At 40.2% G+C, this 17,039-nt stretch overlaps 1 protein-coding gene across 3 annotated transcripts in view; it reads left to right on the forward strand.

Moving 5' to 3' along the window:
• Nucleotides 1-10,938, forward strand: part of LOC148028959 (clast3-like protein) — a 67,870-nt gene extending 56,932 nt beyond the window's left edge. Inside the window, exons 6-7 of one of the 3 annotated variants that reach the window (XM_087687730.1) lie at nucleotides 7,415-7,532; nucleotides 10,080-10,928. In XM_087687730.1, coding sequence (XP_087543856.1) covers nucleotides 7,415-7,532; nucleotides 10,080-10,168 — 207 coding nt within the window. In that variant the 3' untranslated portion in view covers nucleotides 10,169-10,928. Of the gene's footprint in view, nucleotides 1-7,414; nucleotides 7,533-10,079 lie in introns of all 3 variants that reach the window. The other 2 variants (XM_087687731.1, XM_087687729.1) reach the window with 2 other exon arrangements.
• Nucleotides 10,939-17,039: the final 6,101 nt, after the last annotated feature.

Here is a 17,039-nt window from a genome sequence, read left to right on the forward strand (position 1 = left end):
TAGGGTTTAGCTGCCACCTTGGGACCCGTGCCATCAGTCAAAGGCATTGTACACTGAAATCAGCACTGGAAATTCGTGGAATTGTGAGGATTTCAGATGCCAGCCCATCTATTGTAAATTTGGGGCAGCATTTGACCAGTTGGGGTTCCATTAGAGCCTGTCCTGGGTGAAAATCAATGGGCAATTTGCCCGAATGCTTTGTTGATTATTGGAACAGCAAGGGGCTTTTGAAATAGCCAAGGAGATCGTGAAATCTTGGCTTGTAATTTATCCATCAGTAATTGAAATTAAAGAAATACCGAAAGGGGTGCCAGTTTTGGGGCCAACAGGGTGTCCACTGTCCAAGTTTATGAAGGTAAAGTGAGCATTTCAGTTTATGTTCATTTGTTGATTGCTGCAATTAAGTGCTTAATCAAGTTAAACCACCCTATCCGAGAAGGAAGGCTGGTTTCAGTATGCTACTATTTTTGAACTAGATTTTAGAAAGACAGGCTATTACAGCACTACAGGCTGCAGAGATCCTTTCTTGTTATTTGGGATCTCAAGCCTAGTGCATTTTTTGGGCAACTTTTTATGAAGAAAGCAATGTTCTCGCAAATTTATTGTGAAAGATCCCTTTGTTTGTGAGAGAAAGAATGTGGGATTGCACGAGAACTATGCATGACATTTGTCTAGGTGAATGCTCTATGAAATCACGCTTAAATATTGGCTGGAATTTTTAGGGTTTGGCAAGCTGAATTGTTCATTCACATTTTTGAACACTCTATAGTTGGTTGGAGGGCAATGCAAATTTGAAGTGTAGGTTTGAATTTGCTCAATTTGATAGTGAATTGGGTGTGCAAGGGTCAAGACAAAGCATTGGGATCGATGCATGACCACGGCCAAGGCTTCATAAAGTAGATCAGATCAGTTTGAAAGTGAGTTTTGCATGAGTTACACTTTGTTTGTAGTGTGCATCAATATGGGACAAGATTTGCACCTTTGATGTTACTTTTGAAAGTCAATTGGATTGAGGGCACTATGTATTGAAATGTATTATACTTTGAATGGAAAGATTTCCCATGTACTTGGTCAAGATTGGTTATAGCAACTGAGAATACTATGCCGGAAACAAGTTTGGGCTGATTCAAGAGCCCAAACTGAGAATCACTGGTATCAAGAAAGTGGTAGTTTGTGACAACAAGTCACTTGCGATTTGTGTAAGCTTTGAATAATAATAAAGAAATACTGAAAGTTGTGCCAACCTTTGGAGTCTATCGAGTGTTGTCTACTGTGCAAGAGCCTTCTAGCTCTCTTGTTTAGTGAGTATTTTGTTCATTTGCTGATGTATTTTACGTGTGTGCAAGTTATTTTATGATCATGCCCTTTAGATTATTTTCGAGGCTGGTGTTAGGATTAGTTGGGATTATGATCTTATGTAGCTTGGAACGAGTGGAAAGTATGACGAACCTATTTTTTTGGATGTTGGCGGATGGTATCTTGGTCCTTGGATTTGATGACTTTGTGCATACATTGGACAATCACAAATGTATGGTGGTCAAGACAGGAGATAAATTGGCTTGTGTAGGAAGAGGATGCAAGCATTCCCCTTTGGAGATCATTTGGGCAGAGACTCAGGAGGTGAGAATTCATATTCTTTGGAACTCATTGCTATGGATCCTTGGGGATATTTTAGGCATAGACTATAAAGGATGAGCGCCCTAAATTTTTGGAACTTGTCCATAGTGCAAGGAGTGTGAGTGTGTGGTGAGTGCTCAAAGGTGGTGATTTGACATGCTTTGGAACTTGTTGGTAGTGATTGAGTGTGTGGTCAGTGCTGAAAGGTGTCTATAATTGAGTAGAGTGCTACCTTTGGCCGTGGGAGGGTAGTTTCCTCTTAGATGTTGAGTGGCACCCCAAGGGCTAGATGCAATCAGCCTTCCTTCTGTGGATGGGTGGTAAATCTTTGATTACAACTACATTACAGTAGCAAACAATTAATGCAAATCTAAAAATACAAATTTACCTACTGATCTTGGACAATGCACACCCGATTGGCCCCCAAAATTGGCGCCCCTTTCGGTATTTCTTTAGCTTTATTGAAGAATAAGTTGATTTACAATGGGATTCTCCCAATTCCTTTCGCTATTCTAACTCTCCTTGCTTTGATGAATCACCAACAAGTCTTTAATCTGATTTGCCCCTTGATTTGGGCAATCAATTGGCCTTCACCCGCTTTGATGGAGATGGAAAAAATGTCCAAAATTCAATTATTTGCTGGTCCCTCCACTTGAACAGCTTTAGCCTTGATGAATCCAAGTTTGGGAGCTTCCAATTTCAGGCACACTTCTCGAGGCTGCTGCCAAACCCTAATTTCTGTTGCAGATTAGGGTTTACAGCAAAGAAATCTGAAATTTCTCAGCCTCCAAGGGTCCAAATACTGAGATCTTCGAAGCAAGGCTGTGAAATGGTTGGGAGATGAGAGGGAAAGCTGTAGAGAGAAAATTCAGAGTTTTATCGCGAAGAATGACTGAAAATCAGTTAAGTGTAGTTGCTGCCTTGCCACAACAGTATGTAGATGCAAAGAACTGAAGAAAATCAATCACTTATTGCTGCTGCTCTTCTCTACAACTTGTAGATGTTTTCTCCTGTTGTTGATTGATCTTCTTTTGCCCCTGGCTGGCTCAGAAGGTCCTCCAATGGCTGCAAATCAGATCAGCAGCCTCCCCTTTTTCTCTCTTGTAGGTTGAATTTATAAAAATGCTTCTCTCCAGTCTCTAAAGACGTTTTTCAATCTTGAGGTGGCAGCCTTTCCAAATGGTTTTTCTAGCATTTTTCATAATTAAATATTAATTTTCAATCTTTAAACATTAAAAATTAATCTAAGAATTATTTCGGTGCCCTAAAAAATAATGACTGGCCAATAATTAAATTGACTAGGCAACTTCCATTCTTGAGTGTCTCTGCGCTATCTTTGACCATCAGATTTGCGTCAGGTACCATTAAACGTCACTTTTTTAGTTTCACCAACTGACACTTATGGGCAAATGGATTCTAGGCCAACAACTTGCACCAGATACCACCAAGTACTTGTGCGGCATAACTTATAGCAACTTTTGCCTTTGATATCCTATGATTTCTTCGGGTCCGGGGCTCATAAATTTACTTTAATCCTAGTTGCACCTCACATGTGCAACATTTACTTAATCATGTGATTAAAATTAATCCACATGTTAAGTGTATTTTCAAAAACACATGTTCTCATGACAGCCCTCCCTTTTGAAATCTTTACAATCATCCTTGATTGCACTGCCAAATGCATCAAAAGCAAAGTACTACATTGGAATTTCAATAGGGCATCATAGTCAACACAACATTGCGCATTGTTGTTCAACCATCCCTATGCCCAAGATATGCTGAAAATTACCAGCCAACATAACATAGCATAAGACTCACAAAGAATCTCAAAAACATTGCCAGATTATCATGTGACATGTCCATTTCTCATGAGCTCAACTCATCTGGCAAAACCAAACCATAGTATAGCGAAAACCAAGCATAAACCATGGCTAAAACATCAATGGCATCATAAGATATGCTGTTGTCCATGGAACTAGATGTAAACCATTGAAAACTGAGCATAATCTGATCATAAACTAATCACTTGCTGGTCTGAGAATTGATCACAAACTGCTGCAAATGTGATCCCAAATTGATCACAAACTCATTGCAAAAACTGACCAGCAAATCAGTGCAAAAACTGATGCACAACTGATCCAAATAGTGACCATAAACGGTTCTCAAGCTGATTAAAAACTTAGCTGAAACTGATCAAAATTTTTGTCTCAAAATTGAGGCAAAATTCATGCCAAATTGATAATAAGCTGATGCAAAAGTGTAAATTCAGTGCGTGGGTGAAACTCATACTCATTTGGATACATTTCACAATGACTAGTACACTAAGTAGTGACCTCATGGCAAATATACTTTCAGTGCAGTACCTTGGATGCATGGTGAATACATCCGAGATTCACTACATATGAGAGCTGTCCATAGCTGGAAGAAGGGAAGTGCTACCTCCCCCTTGAGCATCAGGCAATACTCTGGATCCTTGCTCTGTTGAACTTGACGAAGCCCGAACTAAAGTCGGGTCTCATTGAAAGGCATGTAGGTAAAGCTGCAACTATTGAGGATGGTCTGCTAAGTCATCTCTTCCATCCATTTGGCATCCATTGGTGAATAATTTTGAAGTTTCACCAGGTATCTCTTGGAAACTTTACCTTTGATCTTTCTTTCCTTATGTGCCAAAATCTGCTCAAGTACCAAAATCTCATCTAGCTCCTCAACCTTAGGTTGAATTTCAGCAGACATATCCTCTGGCACATCACCATGAAAAGGCTCAACAAATTGACATGAAAGGCATTGCGTATCCGCCAATGTGGAGGTAATTTCAGCCAATATGCCACATCACTGATTTTCTCCAACACCTAGAAGGGCCCATAGTATCTCATACTCAACTTCGGATACAATCTTTCTCCTCCTTTCATCTTTTCCAGCCTTGCCTTTTCAAAACACAACAATACATAATCACCCTCTGCAAACTACGAAGCACATCTGTGGTGATCAACTGTCCTCTTTTGCTTTTCTTGCGATCTCTGAAGTGCATATTTTATCTTTGCATAGGCTACATTCAAGTTTTCCACATTACGATCAGCCTCAAAGATCTTATCCTTAGTTTGCAGAATAGGTGGTACCTTCTTGCCATCCTCAACCACCTCAAATGGAGCTTTGCCTGTAGAACTATGCAGTGTGTTGTTGTAAGCAAACTCAACTAAGGGCAAATACTGCTCCCACTTTCTTGTGGTTTGAAACATAGCACCTCAAAAGATCTAACAGTGTGGAATTTGCTTCATTGTCTGCGGATGGAAGGATGATGAGAATTTCAGCGTGGTACCCATATTCTCAAACAAGCCCTTCCAAAATAAACTGGTCATCTGGGGGTCTCGATCACTAATGATCGACTATGGCATACCATGATACTTAAAGATGTGTTGCAAAAACAATCGCGCCATATGATTATTTTCTTGCTCACGGGAATCAAATGGGCTTGTTTGCTAAACATACAAATGATAGTCCATATCCCATCATTCCCTGTAGGTGTCTTAGGAAGCTTAAAAATAAAGTCCATTGCAATGCTCTGCAAGGCCTATCTGGAATAGGTAAGGGCTATAATAAACCCGGCATCTTTTGCCTATCATGCTTTACCTTCTGGCATATGATGCATGTCTTAACAAACTGTTCTACATCATGCCTCAAAGCTGGCCAATAAAAGAAATGCTCCACTGCCTTGACCGTGGCATTAATACCTCTGTGTCTTGCATACGGAGGAAAATGACTTTCAGTGATAACTCTAGGCCTTAACTGCTTTGTGACACAGTTGTCCATGCATCATTAGAAATCCATCTGTTAGCCACAATATTCTTTTTACCATTAATATGTACAATTTGAAAATGAAACATAGAGAAAAAATTTGCCCATCTCATATGCTTCTCTGACAACTTTGTCTGCGTCAGAGGGTACCTCAAAGTTTGATGGTCTATTTGCACTGTAAAATCAGCCCCCAACAAATAATGTTTCCATGTAGACAGTGCATGAATTACAACCAAAAGCTCTTTCTCATAGACTTGCAAATTTTTTTTTGCACCGTGGAGAATTCGGCTCTCATAAGCCATAACTCGACCGTCCTGCATAAGAACAGTCCCAATGCTGTTACCACATGCATCACATTGAACTATGAATGACTTTCTTAGATCGGGCAACACAAGCACAGGATTTGAAGTCATCTTTTTCTTCAACTTTTCAAATGCTGAAATTTCCATAGCTGTCCATCTAAATGGCACATCCTTCTTCTGCAAGGCATGCAATGGAGATGCAATTTCAGCAAACGCACGTACATACTTCCTGTAGTAAGAGCATAAACCCAAGAAGCTGTGGGTCTCATGCACATTCCTCAAAGGTGGCGATGATCGTATTGCTTCAACTCTTGCAGGAAACCCACGTATATACTTCCTGTAGTAAGAGCATAAACCCAAGAAGCTGCGGGTCTCATGCACATTCCTCAAAGGTGGCCATGATCGTGTTGCTTCAAACTTTGCAGGGTCCATGCGAATAGCATCAGCTGATACAATATGCCCCAAAAAGTGGATTTCATGCAAGAAGAATTCACTTTTCTTGTCATTGATAACCAGCCTATGGTCACACAGTTCATTGAATACTATATCCAAGTGTTTTCTATGCTTTGCCTCGTTCTTTGAATAGACAATCATGTCATCAAAGAAAGTGTCCACAAATCCTCTATGTGGCCTGAAGATACGATCCATCATCCGATTAAAAGTGGCAGGTGCATTCGTAAATCCAAAAGGCATAACAAGAAACTCATACAATCCAAAAGATGTCCTAAAAGTTGTCTCAGGCACATCTTTTGGTGTAATGCGTATCTGATGATACCTACTTTTCAATACATGTCCTCATAACACTAGACATAAGGCCCCACTGATTTGTTTGAGTGCTTTACATGGATTGGGGTTTGGATAAGTGCTAATAGGATTAGAATGTAGGCCCTTGGGAGGGCAATAGAGTTCCGTAAGAAGGCTTTTGGCCATATGGCGGTCTTGACAAGTTCCTACTTTTTTTTGCTTCTCATTCATGATGAGTCAGGACCCATTGATTGATAGTTTTGGTTCATCCAGATGGGCAAGGGCAGCAACTGCCACAGCTAGCAGGAGTGGGTCACAGAGACTTGTTTGGGGGGTGCCTGGTGGCTTGGTTAATTTGGTGTGTGTCTCAAGATTTTATCAGATTTAGCTGGGCTGCATCATGTGAGGGGTGAGTGTATCGGCTGCTTTCAGGTCTGGGCCTATGTCAATGGCTATGATCATAGCAGATCATGAGAAGATAGGTTTTAGTCCTGCTGAGACATCTACACAAGTGCAGGCCTGAGTGTGAAAGGGAGATGTGACAGTACTTGCCAGCATCAAGGTAGATTTCATGAATGAGGCATGAGATAGGAGCAGCAGGTCATTAAGGCTCCTAGGTGAGAGTGGGAGAGTCTGCAGCATGCTTTGCAACTCAACATGGGACATGTGGCAAGTTCCTGCTCTGGTTGATTAGTGGGTCTTCTTCTTTCTTAGACAGATAGTTCGCAAGTACCACTTCACCTCTTCCCAATGGCGTTTTATATTAACTTTAGGCAGGCTGCGAGAGTTCAGCTATCATGACTGCTTTCACCTTGTTTAAATATGTTCATGCTTCCATATTGAGAGTTTTATCTTCGTGTGTCAAATAACAGCAAAATGTTTATATAAAGTGAAAAACAAAGTTTTTGAGGCAGAGGCAGAAGGGAGGAAAAAGCTTACAAACTGTCATCTTATTGCAGGCAAAAGGGTTAAATGTATTGTGCCTTCTCAGCTTCTGCTCTGAAGGAGACAATATTCAAGATGCATTCTTTCTGGCAGATGCATTTCAGAAACTTCTTGCTTCTGAAAAGCCAAAAAGTAAGCTAAAATTTTGGTCTGGTTTGTAAGTTTTTGTAGCAGAATGTAGAGGCTTTTATGTTTGAATCTATGGTCGTCCTAATGTTTACTAGCATTGAGCTTCATTGGTCAAAAAATATTGTTGAATTTGATGTGTATACTTGCAAACTGGACAGAAGGATTGCATCTTGATTTTTTTTTTTTTTTTTTTTTTTGAGGTGGCCGGGGGAGGGGGTGCGTGTGGGGAAGCAATCATAATGCACATAAGGTGTGGAAAATTCAGTAATCATTGACAATCTGGGACTGAAAAAGAGATGGGTGATGAAAAGGGATTGAGAAGTAAACTCTTAATATGACCCAAAAGGTCCTACCCCCAAGAGACCAAGGTGTCGTGGAGGACTGCCCAAGGACCTACTGGGATTGCAAAGGTGATGAATATCTTCTTTTGAGTTGCCCTCAACCAAGAGGTCCACCCCAGTGAAATCAAGACATTGGACCAAGGGTGTCTTGAAGGACTTCCCAAGGGCTTGCAATGATGGCAAGGGTGATGGAACATGCCTATGAAACTTAGTTTTTTGGTTGGTTTTCTTTTTTGTTCTTTTAATAAAATGATTGGTTTGGCTATCATTCATGAAGTTCGTACAAAAGTGAAACGAAAGTAGAAATTGTCGTCAAAGGTGTCGATGCAACAAAAGGTATGACGAGGTAGATGATAAATGCCACAAGGAGTAAGGTGGTTGGTCGGGATCTTGGAGTGAGCAAGGAAGCTCATTATGTCTAGCTTGATGAGGTAAAAGGGAATATATGCATGGCTTTTTGTTTGAAAAGATACCCACTATGCAAGTTTTTGTCCATTCAAGTGCCCAAATCACAAAACACACAATGCTGTGCAAAGGGAATGCAATAAGGGGCATGCTCATGCAACAAGGTTTCACGTCAATGGTGCCTTCAGAGGGGAAATTGTTCACTTGCCCAAGTGCCCTTTTGCAATGGAAGACTGAAATGTATGGTTGGGTACAAAGGAAAGGGATATTGGTGTCAAAGACAATGAAGACAAACCAAAGCCTCAATGTCCCAAGTGAAAACAACCACCACCTTTCAAACCATGGATATCGATTTTGAAGGAGGAGCATGAGCTGCAGTTGGCCAAGGTGCCGAGAACTTAATGCCGAAGTAGAAGCACCTCACCTATTTCGGTTATGTTGGAGAAGCAACAGCTGTGTGGTGGCATACATAGGTGACTAAAGCTTGGCCTTGAAGGGGAAGCTTCCATGCTAGTTGAAATAGGGCTCAACCAAGACAGAATATGGAGCCACGAAGGGTGTTATTTATTTTTCATCCTTGTTTGTGTACATGCATTATTGTGTAAGAGTGTGTGTTTAGGTGTAAACACCTTTACACCACGTAGCATTAAATAAGGGTCAAGGGGTTCTGAAGTGATTCTAGGGTTTGCATGTAGAAAACACAGAATGCATGGACATAACTAAAACACATTAGCTTGGACAAGAACACAAAACAAAAAAACACAAACAGAGAAGAAAGAGAACTCCAAAGTGAATAAATGAATGCTGTAAATGAATGAAAGAGTGTACACAATGCTCAAAGGAAGAGCAGTGGGAGTAGTTGCAGTGTGACGTCCACCAGAGTAGTCTTGATCCAATGCGTATATGAGGAAATGCTGCCATGGATGATGTGTGTGAGACATCACTAAGTACTGAATTGAGATCCTCCGGAGGTAATGCTGGGTGTAGATCCTAGATGCTCTTGTATATATGGTCAATGTATACATGGCTAGTGGCTTGTGAAAAATGGGTCCTTGAATGCCGAGGTACAACTGCAGTACTGCTAGTATGGTGGTACATGCATGTGAGGGGCATGGCAAGGTGAGCATAATCTGCTCCACTCCAATGGGGGGGTCTGGGGCAATGAATCTTGAGATGAGATGTACTAGAGAGGGAGCCAATCAGATAATCAACTGTACTTCCTTCAAATGGATAGCAAGTGAATCCTGCAGCTGATGGCCATTGTGCCATGTGATGGAAAATTGGCAAGTTGATGTGCTCCTAGATCCAATAGTTGTCTCCCATATGGTATAATGCCAGCTATATGCTATGAGATCCTGCTGCGGCCTTCCTCATCTTCCATCTCCTCACATATGGGCTCTGACATGCTGAACAAATTGGCTTGCTTGCTGGCAGTGCAAAAGTTGTTTGCAAGAGTAGGTTCCCTGCATCACCGGAATTTACCAACACTCTTGAGCTAGCACTGCCAATGCTTGCATTTTGCCCAAGCAATTGTTAAACCTGAGAACTCTTATCTATGTCACTGGAGCCTGGAATCTATACTAGAGGTGTCTCGCACAGCCTCCATATCATGACACAAATGTGCAGTATTATGAGTATTAGACTTTCTCTTGTTTGTTTTGAGGTCCTACTTTTGTAGTTTTACACAGGAAATAATTTTTCTGAAGTGGTTATTAACAGAACTGTGAATACTATGAGGCTCCTTTTTGTGCACACGCGCACAAATTTTAACTGGCAGCAGAAACTGTTTTTTTTTTTTTTTCAGATCTTGCTGGAGACGAGCCCATGAAATGGGCCATTCCATACTCTTGGCAAACTGTGTATGGTCCACCTCCTGATCCAAGCATTTTCTAGAGTTTTGTCTTGTTGGTGCTTCAATCAGCTTTGCAAGGAGGAAAAGAATCTCTGAAGCAGTCAAAGATCTTGCTGTGTCGCCCTAAATATTTGTTCTTAATTTTACAAGAAGAAGCAGGTTGCACAAAGCAGTAGTGAGAGGTTGCGGTGCATAATTTCTGGGTATAGCATCCGGGATGACTATGAAGACAAACATCTTGATTGTTGAGGTGAAAATTTAAGTCTGTCAGTGTGCATGCAAATTGTGAAGAAAGTTTTCACCCATACTGCTGCAGGGTATGCAGTGAAATAATGCTGCCAGAAAAGACATGGTTTAGTACTTAACCTTCAGATAATGTTATAGCTTGTGCACAGTAAACTGTCATTGACTGTAATTTATATACTCGTAGTTTTACTTTGGCATAAGAGTGTTCTTGGTCAGAATCGAGACAACTAGATTCTATTACAAGTTTGTGTCAGGGGTATCTCAAAAGAATTTCAATGGCAATCCCATTGCGGATGGCTGTATTGTGAGCCAGAGTTTGCACATTTGATGTAGATGCATGCTTCAAGAGAGTTGATGTAAGGCTTATTGACAGAACCTGTCTGTGTGATTGGTTGAATCCTGTGGATATTTTCAAGTATCCTATTGATATTTGACCAGAACATGGTCCTTGCCTATGATTTGAACGGCAGATGTGTGTGAATGGTGGATTCACAAGCATATTTACGTGGATATAACCTTAGGATTGTAAGGCTTTCATTGATTGCTGGAGCTGGTAGCGAGGGTAAGGACTTAATGACATTACTGTTCTCCATGAACTAGACATGCTCTTTTGCTTTATAAATTTGAGCAAATGATTGATAGAAGTGTAATGCCATCAATTTTACTTGGTCCACAACATTGGTGAGTATTCTACACTTCGGAGCTTAAAATTCTATTTCCCAAGATAGGTATTGGAAATCACATCAAACTTGTACATAAATGCATGGTTCTTGGGATTCTTGCTAAAATTATGCCAATCTACCATAAAGATGGGCCAATAGTAAATACCAAATATAAGCTTGAAACTAGTAATACAAATTAGAGAACTTATAACCAGTATATCCAACTCGTAGGGTGCTCTAGAAAAGTTGGAGTCTTGTATGTTAATTCTACAAAGAACAAGAATTGATATAATGATATACAAGGGCAATAGTGTGCTTGAGCATTGCCTTGAAGGACTATACATGCGTGCGTACACACACATGCATACATTTACATCTCTAGAAATTCAAAATGGATTGAGACATAGAAATGAGTACATTTGACCATGTCATCTTGATTGGAAAATGACAATGACAATGAAAATGACTAACTGTGATTGTTGCAAGTATAGGCTTTTGTCATGTATAAAATGATCTCTCGATGATCCTTTAGCTTAGTTTTAGGATTCTATCCTTCTCAATATGGCTCTCTAGAAATAGTGTATTCTCCTTGAGGCAAGAATAGACCATGGGGTGGTCTAAGACATCCACAGGTGGATGTCCATGTACGTTGGCTTCTAACCTAGCTTACAGGAATCAACATTAAATTGGAAGAATATGTTTGCATTGGTGTTCTACTTAAAAGTTTACCTCCTGAATATAATAATGTATCAACAAGCTTAATCAATATTTCAAACCCTAAGCTTGTTGATATCCATGCATCACTGTTAGAGGAGGAAAAGAAGCTAAAAACTAAGGAAGAATCAAGCACCTCTAGAGATGAACAAGCATTATATGTTGGCAACATGTACAAAGGTAAGGACTAACTTTTCTGTGATTTTTGCAATAGAATCGGATACACCAAGAAGTTCTGCCACGCCAAAATCGATCATAGAAGGTCTATCTTGCTGCTGCAATTAAAGAAGAAGACCATGGAGCAAAGAAAGAGAACAAAGAAGAAGACCACCAGAAAGACAAATCTCATTAGTTCTCTTATTTTGATAGACTTTTTTAGCCTTGTATTGCCTAGCCTTAATGCTTCGGACATAAACTTGTAAACTCCTCATGTAGCCTTGTACTACAGTCTCTGTACACTTTGTGAGGCCCCTGTTATAGCCTTTGGATGTCCACCATGTTTGTGGTAGCCATACTTAGTCTTTTTTGTGACAGTCTTTGGTGTTTTGCCATGTCTATGATGTGTCCACACTTTGCAGGTGTTGCTTTTACTAAAGTCTCTATACGCTTTGTATTTCTCGTTGTGATTGAGGAGGGGTGTTGAGATGTTTGCAATCACATTTACTTTAGTCTCTTTGGAAGGAGCAATGAGGGCTCAAGACAAGAATCCCATAAGCACAGAAGGAGGATGTGCGATCTAGACTTTTTTATAAAGCATTGTATTTGCTTGTCATTTTCATATGAGATGAATACAATGTCATTGTCAGTCTTATACACAAAAATGTGTTTATGAGTCAAAGTCTCAATCTTGGAACCTAATTCGCTTGTGTAATAAGTCAAGTCTTTGTCTTTGTCCATGTCATCATGATCTTAATCTTCATCTTTTATCCACCATAGCATTTGTCATGCTCTAGATCCCGCATCTTTTCACAAGTATTATCTCCAAGGGTGGTGGAAGACGTAATAAAGCTCTTGAAGAGGTTGGGGAGGAGATGGTTGGAGGAAAAACTAAGACATCCCATGAGGTGGTAATAGAAGTTAATAGTTAATTGAAAAGACAAGGTGATGGAGGTGCCCAGAAAAGTGGAAGGGTATGAGGCTCAACCTAAGTAGCCAAAAAATATATGGGACTCTAATTTAGAGGCTTGGATGGCTTTCTATAGCACCCTAACACACAAGATGGATGATCCTGCCTATATGCCCTACCCGTGAAACATTGGAGTTGATTTTAACTAGAAGGTGCATGGTAGGTATGACTTTCCTATGATCTATAATGTGAATGCCTCATCTCTTGAAGAATACCTTCATTGAAAGGGACCTCTGTCCATCAATAATAGGCTTTCTCAAAGAATTCTCCTCATGTTGCTCAAATCTTACTTTCATTACTACTTGTAATTATCTTCATATTTTGTGAATACTACTAAAACAAAAGCCTAATGTAGAGGAAGAGTGGTTACCATCTCTCTTTTTTTATATTAATGTAGGAATAGATAGATGTGCAATGGTTTGGCTCATGATGAGAGCCACCCTCTTGCTAACATCTTGTATGAGTGTATTAGAGGATATGAGTGACAGTAGGTTCACTAGATGGAACCACTTGTTTTTATCATTTACATCCCTCAATATAAGAGTTAACTTGAAGGGCTATATACAAACTAGGGCCTTTCTAAGTAAATCCCTTAAGCCTCCATGTAGCTTGGTCCTTGCCCATGAACGAGATGCCATTTAATGTGCTTCCTTGTAATCACAAAAAGAAAAAGAAAAAGAAAAGATAAGAAAAGAAAATAAGAGAAAGAAGTGAAAAAAAAAGGAAACAAAGATGAAATATGTCCATTGGTACTCTATAAGCGTCGCAATCGCATTGTACCTAGGGACCACCGTAGCCCTCTCCTCTACTTCACAACTTAGGGTACATCAAGGGTATGCCATTTTGATAGACTTGTCTTTTTAAGTCACTCATAGAACCTTCCTTTATATACAAATTGGGTCCTTAAGTGTGGGACAACACCTTAGGCTTTCCTATGATTTGACTAGTCTCCCAATTGCACCATCACTTGCACAATGCGTTGCATAGTAAGGTAGACACAACCCCCTAGGAAGTGCGCTTTTTTTCTTTTCAGATACATTCTATAGTGGCATAGCAAGCCAATAACTATGGAGGCCACCTTCAACCAACCATCTATCTTCAATATCGGAAACCTTCAAGACTTGCTTCACAGAGCATCCCTAACATGGCCTACCTCTTCAAAGGCCCCAAGAACCATTCCACACTGGCCCTCAATATTTTAAGCACCACATGTACCCTCAAGTGCCATGGAATTGGCACTTAGTTAGGAGGGGGTAATGTTAACCTTGGAAGACCAAGATGAAAAAATACAGAAAATAAAAAATGCAAGAGAGTTCCAAGGCAAGAGAAAGATGGAGAACAAAGCACTCAGAAAAATCTGAAGACACAAAGCACATGAAAAATTCTAAATATAAGAAGAGGAACTGCACAAGAATAAGTGCACCTTAATATTTTAGCAAGAAGAGTGCCAAGCGTATTGTAATTTATTTTGTGAATGGGCATTGGGTTCTCTCCTATGCATGTTGTAAAGAATGAGAGGCATGGGCTAGGGTCAATGCTAATAGGAAGGAGGAGGAAAAGGAGTGGAGGAATGGACAAAGAATGAACCAAAGGGGAGATGGCTACCCAAGGAGGAGATAAGGCATGTAAAAAAGTCAAAAAAAGATCATTTTGATGTGTGGCCAAACTTACTCTCTTCTTGCTTCTTGCTCTTGCTTCATTCTTGTGTATGAGAGAGGGAGTGTGAGAGAGGGAGAGTGTGTATGTGGTAGAGTGAGGGACCGTGGAGCTCTTCTTCTCCTCTCTTTATCTTCTCCTTCTTCTCTTCTCCTTTCTCACACATGGCTATAGAGTTTGGAGCTTGGAGCTTGGAGCTTGGAGATGGTACCTGCTTGAAAGCACATCTTTGTTTGTGGAGCTACTGGTAGATTTGGGGGAGGAGGCAACTCAATTGGATTCAAAGGTAAGTTCACTACATTTGTGTATGTGGAAAAGTGTTCACGATTATGCGAGAGATAGCCATGGCTCTCGGCTTGAAACGCTTGGTGCAATAAGCGATCCATGGGTCTTCGTGGTATGCTTGTGAGAGTGGTGGTAAGTATTTTGGATAATGTTCTGTGATAGAGCTAGCATAGGAGGAATTCAAACACCAGCTCTGGAGAGCCAGTCATTTGCATTGGTCTATCAAAATGTGGTTTGGAGTCTAAGAAGACCAATGATTTCTCATACCATGTCCAAGGAGGATTGGGTGGATTAGGTTTGGGATTTCAGTTACTGTGTGAAAGAATTAAATATATGGAAAGTCATCATCTACTCCAATCATAGCTTCTCTAGAATCAATCCAAGAAAGGATGTTTGCAATCACATGTTGTGTGCTAGGTTTATGCACCACTTGGAAATCAAATTCTTGGAACAAGAGAGTCGATTGAGCCAGTCTTCTTGTGACATTTTGTTGTTTGACCAAGTAGACCAAACTAGATCGATCCACATGAAATATAAAGGAATATCCAAGTAGATAATGGTGGAAATTCTTCATGGAATAGGTCATTTAGAGGCATTTTCTTTCTATTATAGAATATTTTTTCTCAAGAGTGGAGAGTTGTCTATTGGCATAGAAAATGGGTCAAAACCAACCATTGGCATCCTACTTCATAAGTACACTACTAATTTTCATATCCAAGGTATCCACAAAGACAAAAAGGGAGTCCAATCCATTGAGTTTATGAATGGGGCCTTGGACAAGAGTAATGAGAGACATCAGAATGCTAGGTTTGTCATCTCATTCCATGTGGGGGTTGCTTTAGACGGATGTGGGCTAGCTGATTGAGAGGAATAGCTACATGGGCTAGGAGGCACAATTGCCACCAATACCAACGAACTTGCCCTAGAAACTGTAGTGTAACCCACATGAAGTCAATTGGCATTGTTTCTTTGGGACCAAGGTAGGGGCATCCTTTGTAACCCTTGTAAATATTTGCATTTGTGCTTCAAATTCTCTCTCTTTTTTGAGCACATCAAAACTTTTGGAGTTAGCTATAGTCATAGCTTGAGATACTTCTACTTCAGAGTTTGGATTTTGGACTTCTGTATCATTAGGATTTTGGTATTGGGTGGAGTTTGAATTTTGAGTAAGGTGAAATGGGGAGTGTGGATCCAAGTATTGCTTGTTGATCTATAGCACATCCACCAAACAAAATGGTTCTAAATGGGCATTCCTTACCAAGAATGTAGCTTTCTCATCATTGTCCAGGCTATTTATCATGTTGACCATTTCTGCGACTACCTGTAGGGTGCTAATGGAGGTAGAATGCTATTTAAGAAGATTTAGATTTCATTGTGACCTCAACAAATGGTTAGTTGATCATAGTGGGATTATGACTGACCCATGCTTTCTACAACTAGGGCCATCTGAGTAATAGGTGGTAATCTTCACCTGCATGCTTCATGTTGAGTACTACTAATGATATCATAAATAGCACACTAGCTACCTCCATGAGAGCTGATCAGATGATATCAAGTGGCCACACTCTGTTGATTAGCCATTCAGACCAAGAATGGGACTTGCTCCCAGTTCATTAGGCCAAAATCTCTGCAAGTGGCCATACTAATGATGTTGACTCCAAACCCATTGCCTAGTAGAACATTGTGGATGACTTGATTATGAAATTGAAGCGAGATGATTGGAATAGTTGGATTAACAATGGTCCTAATTGAACTGGCTCCTACTGCACCTTTTGGACTTGCTCCTCTAGTGTAGATGCCATTAGGGCCACAACTTTGGATTCTAGTAAGACAAGTCGATTTGGTCAGATCATTTGTAGCAAGTGGTCCTTGAATGGCCACGAAATACTTGTGGGATTCTCCTCTTTTCCTTTTAGCTTCTTACTTGACCAGGTAACAACATTAACCTCTCGCCGAGGGAGCTCTTTGATTTTCACTCTATTGATAGACGATGATGGAGTCTAGTCCTAAATTTGTTGATTCTAAGCATTATAGTGCTAGGCTTCTAGACATTCGGATCTCCAATGGCCTTCTTATATACAAAAGAAACACTATTTATTTTGGGGTTGATAATATCTTCCTTTGCCTCCTTGATTTCTTCTTCATCCTCCTCAGCCTATGATAGGAGATGGATAATCTTATTGTGTGTATGACACTATTGGGGCCATGGTTGTAGATAGTATG

The sequence above is a fragment of the Lygodium microphyllum genome, chromosome 11 (assembly GCF_053477565.2).
Source record: "Lygodium microphyllum isolate KBCC chromosome 11, Lygodium_microphyllum_v1.1.10, whole genome shotgun sequence".
Classification (NCBI taxonomy): Eukaryota; Viridiplantae; Streptophyta; class Polypodiopsida; order Schizaeales; family Lygodiaceae; genus Lygodium; species Lygodium microphyllum.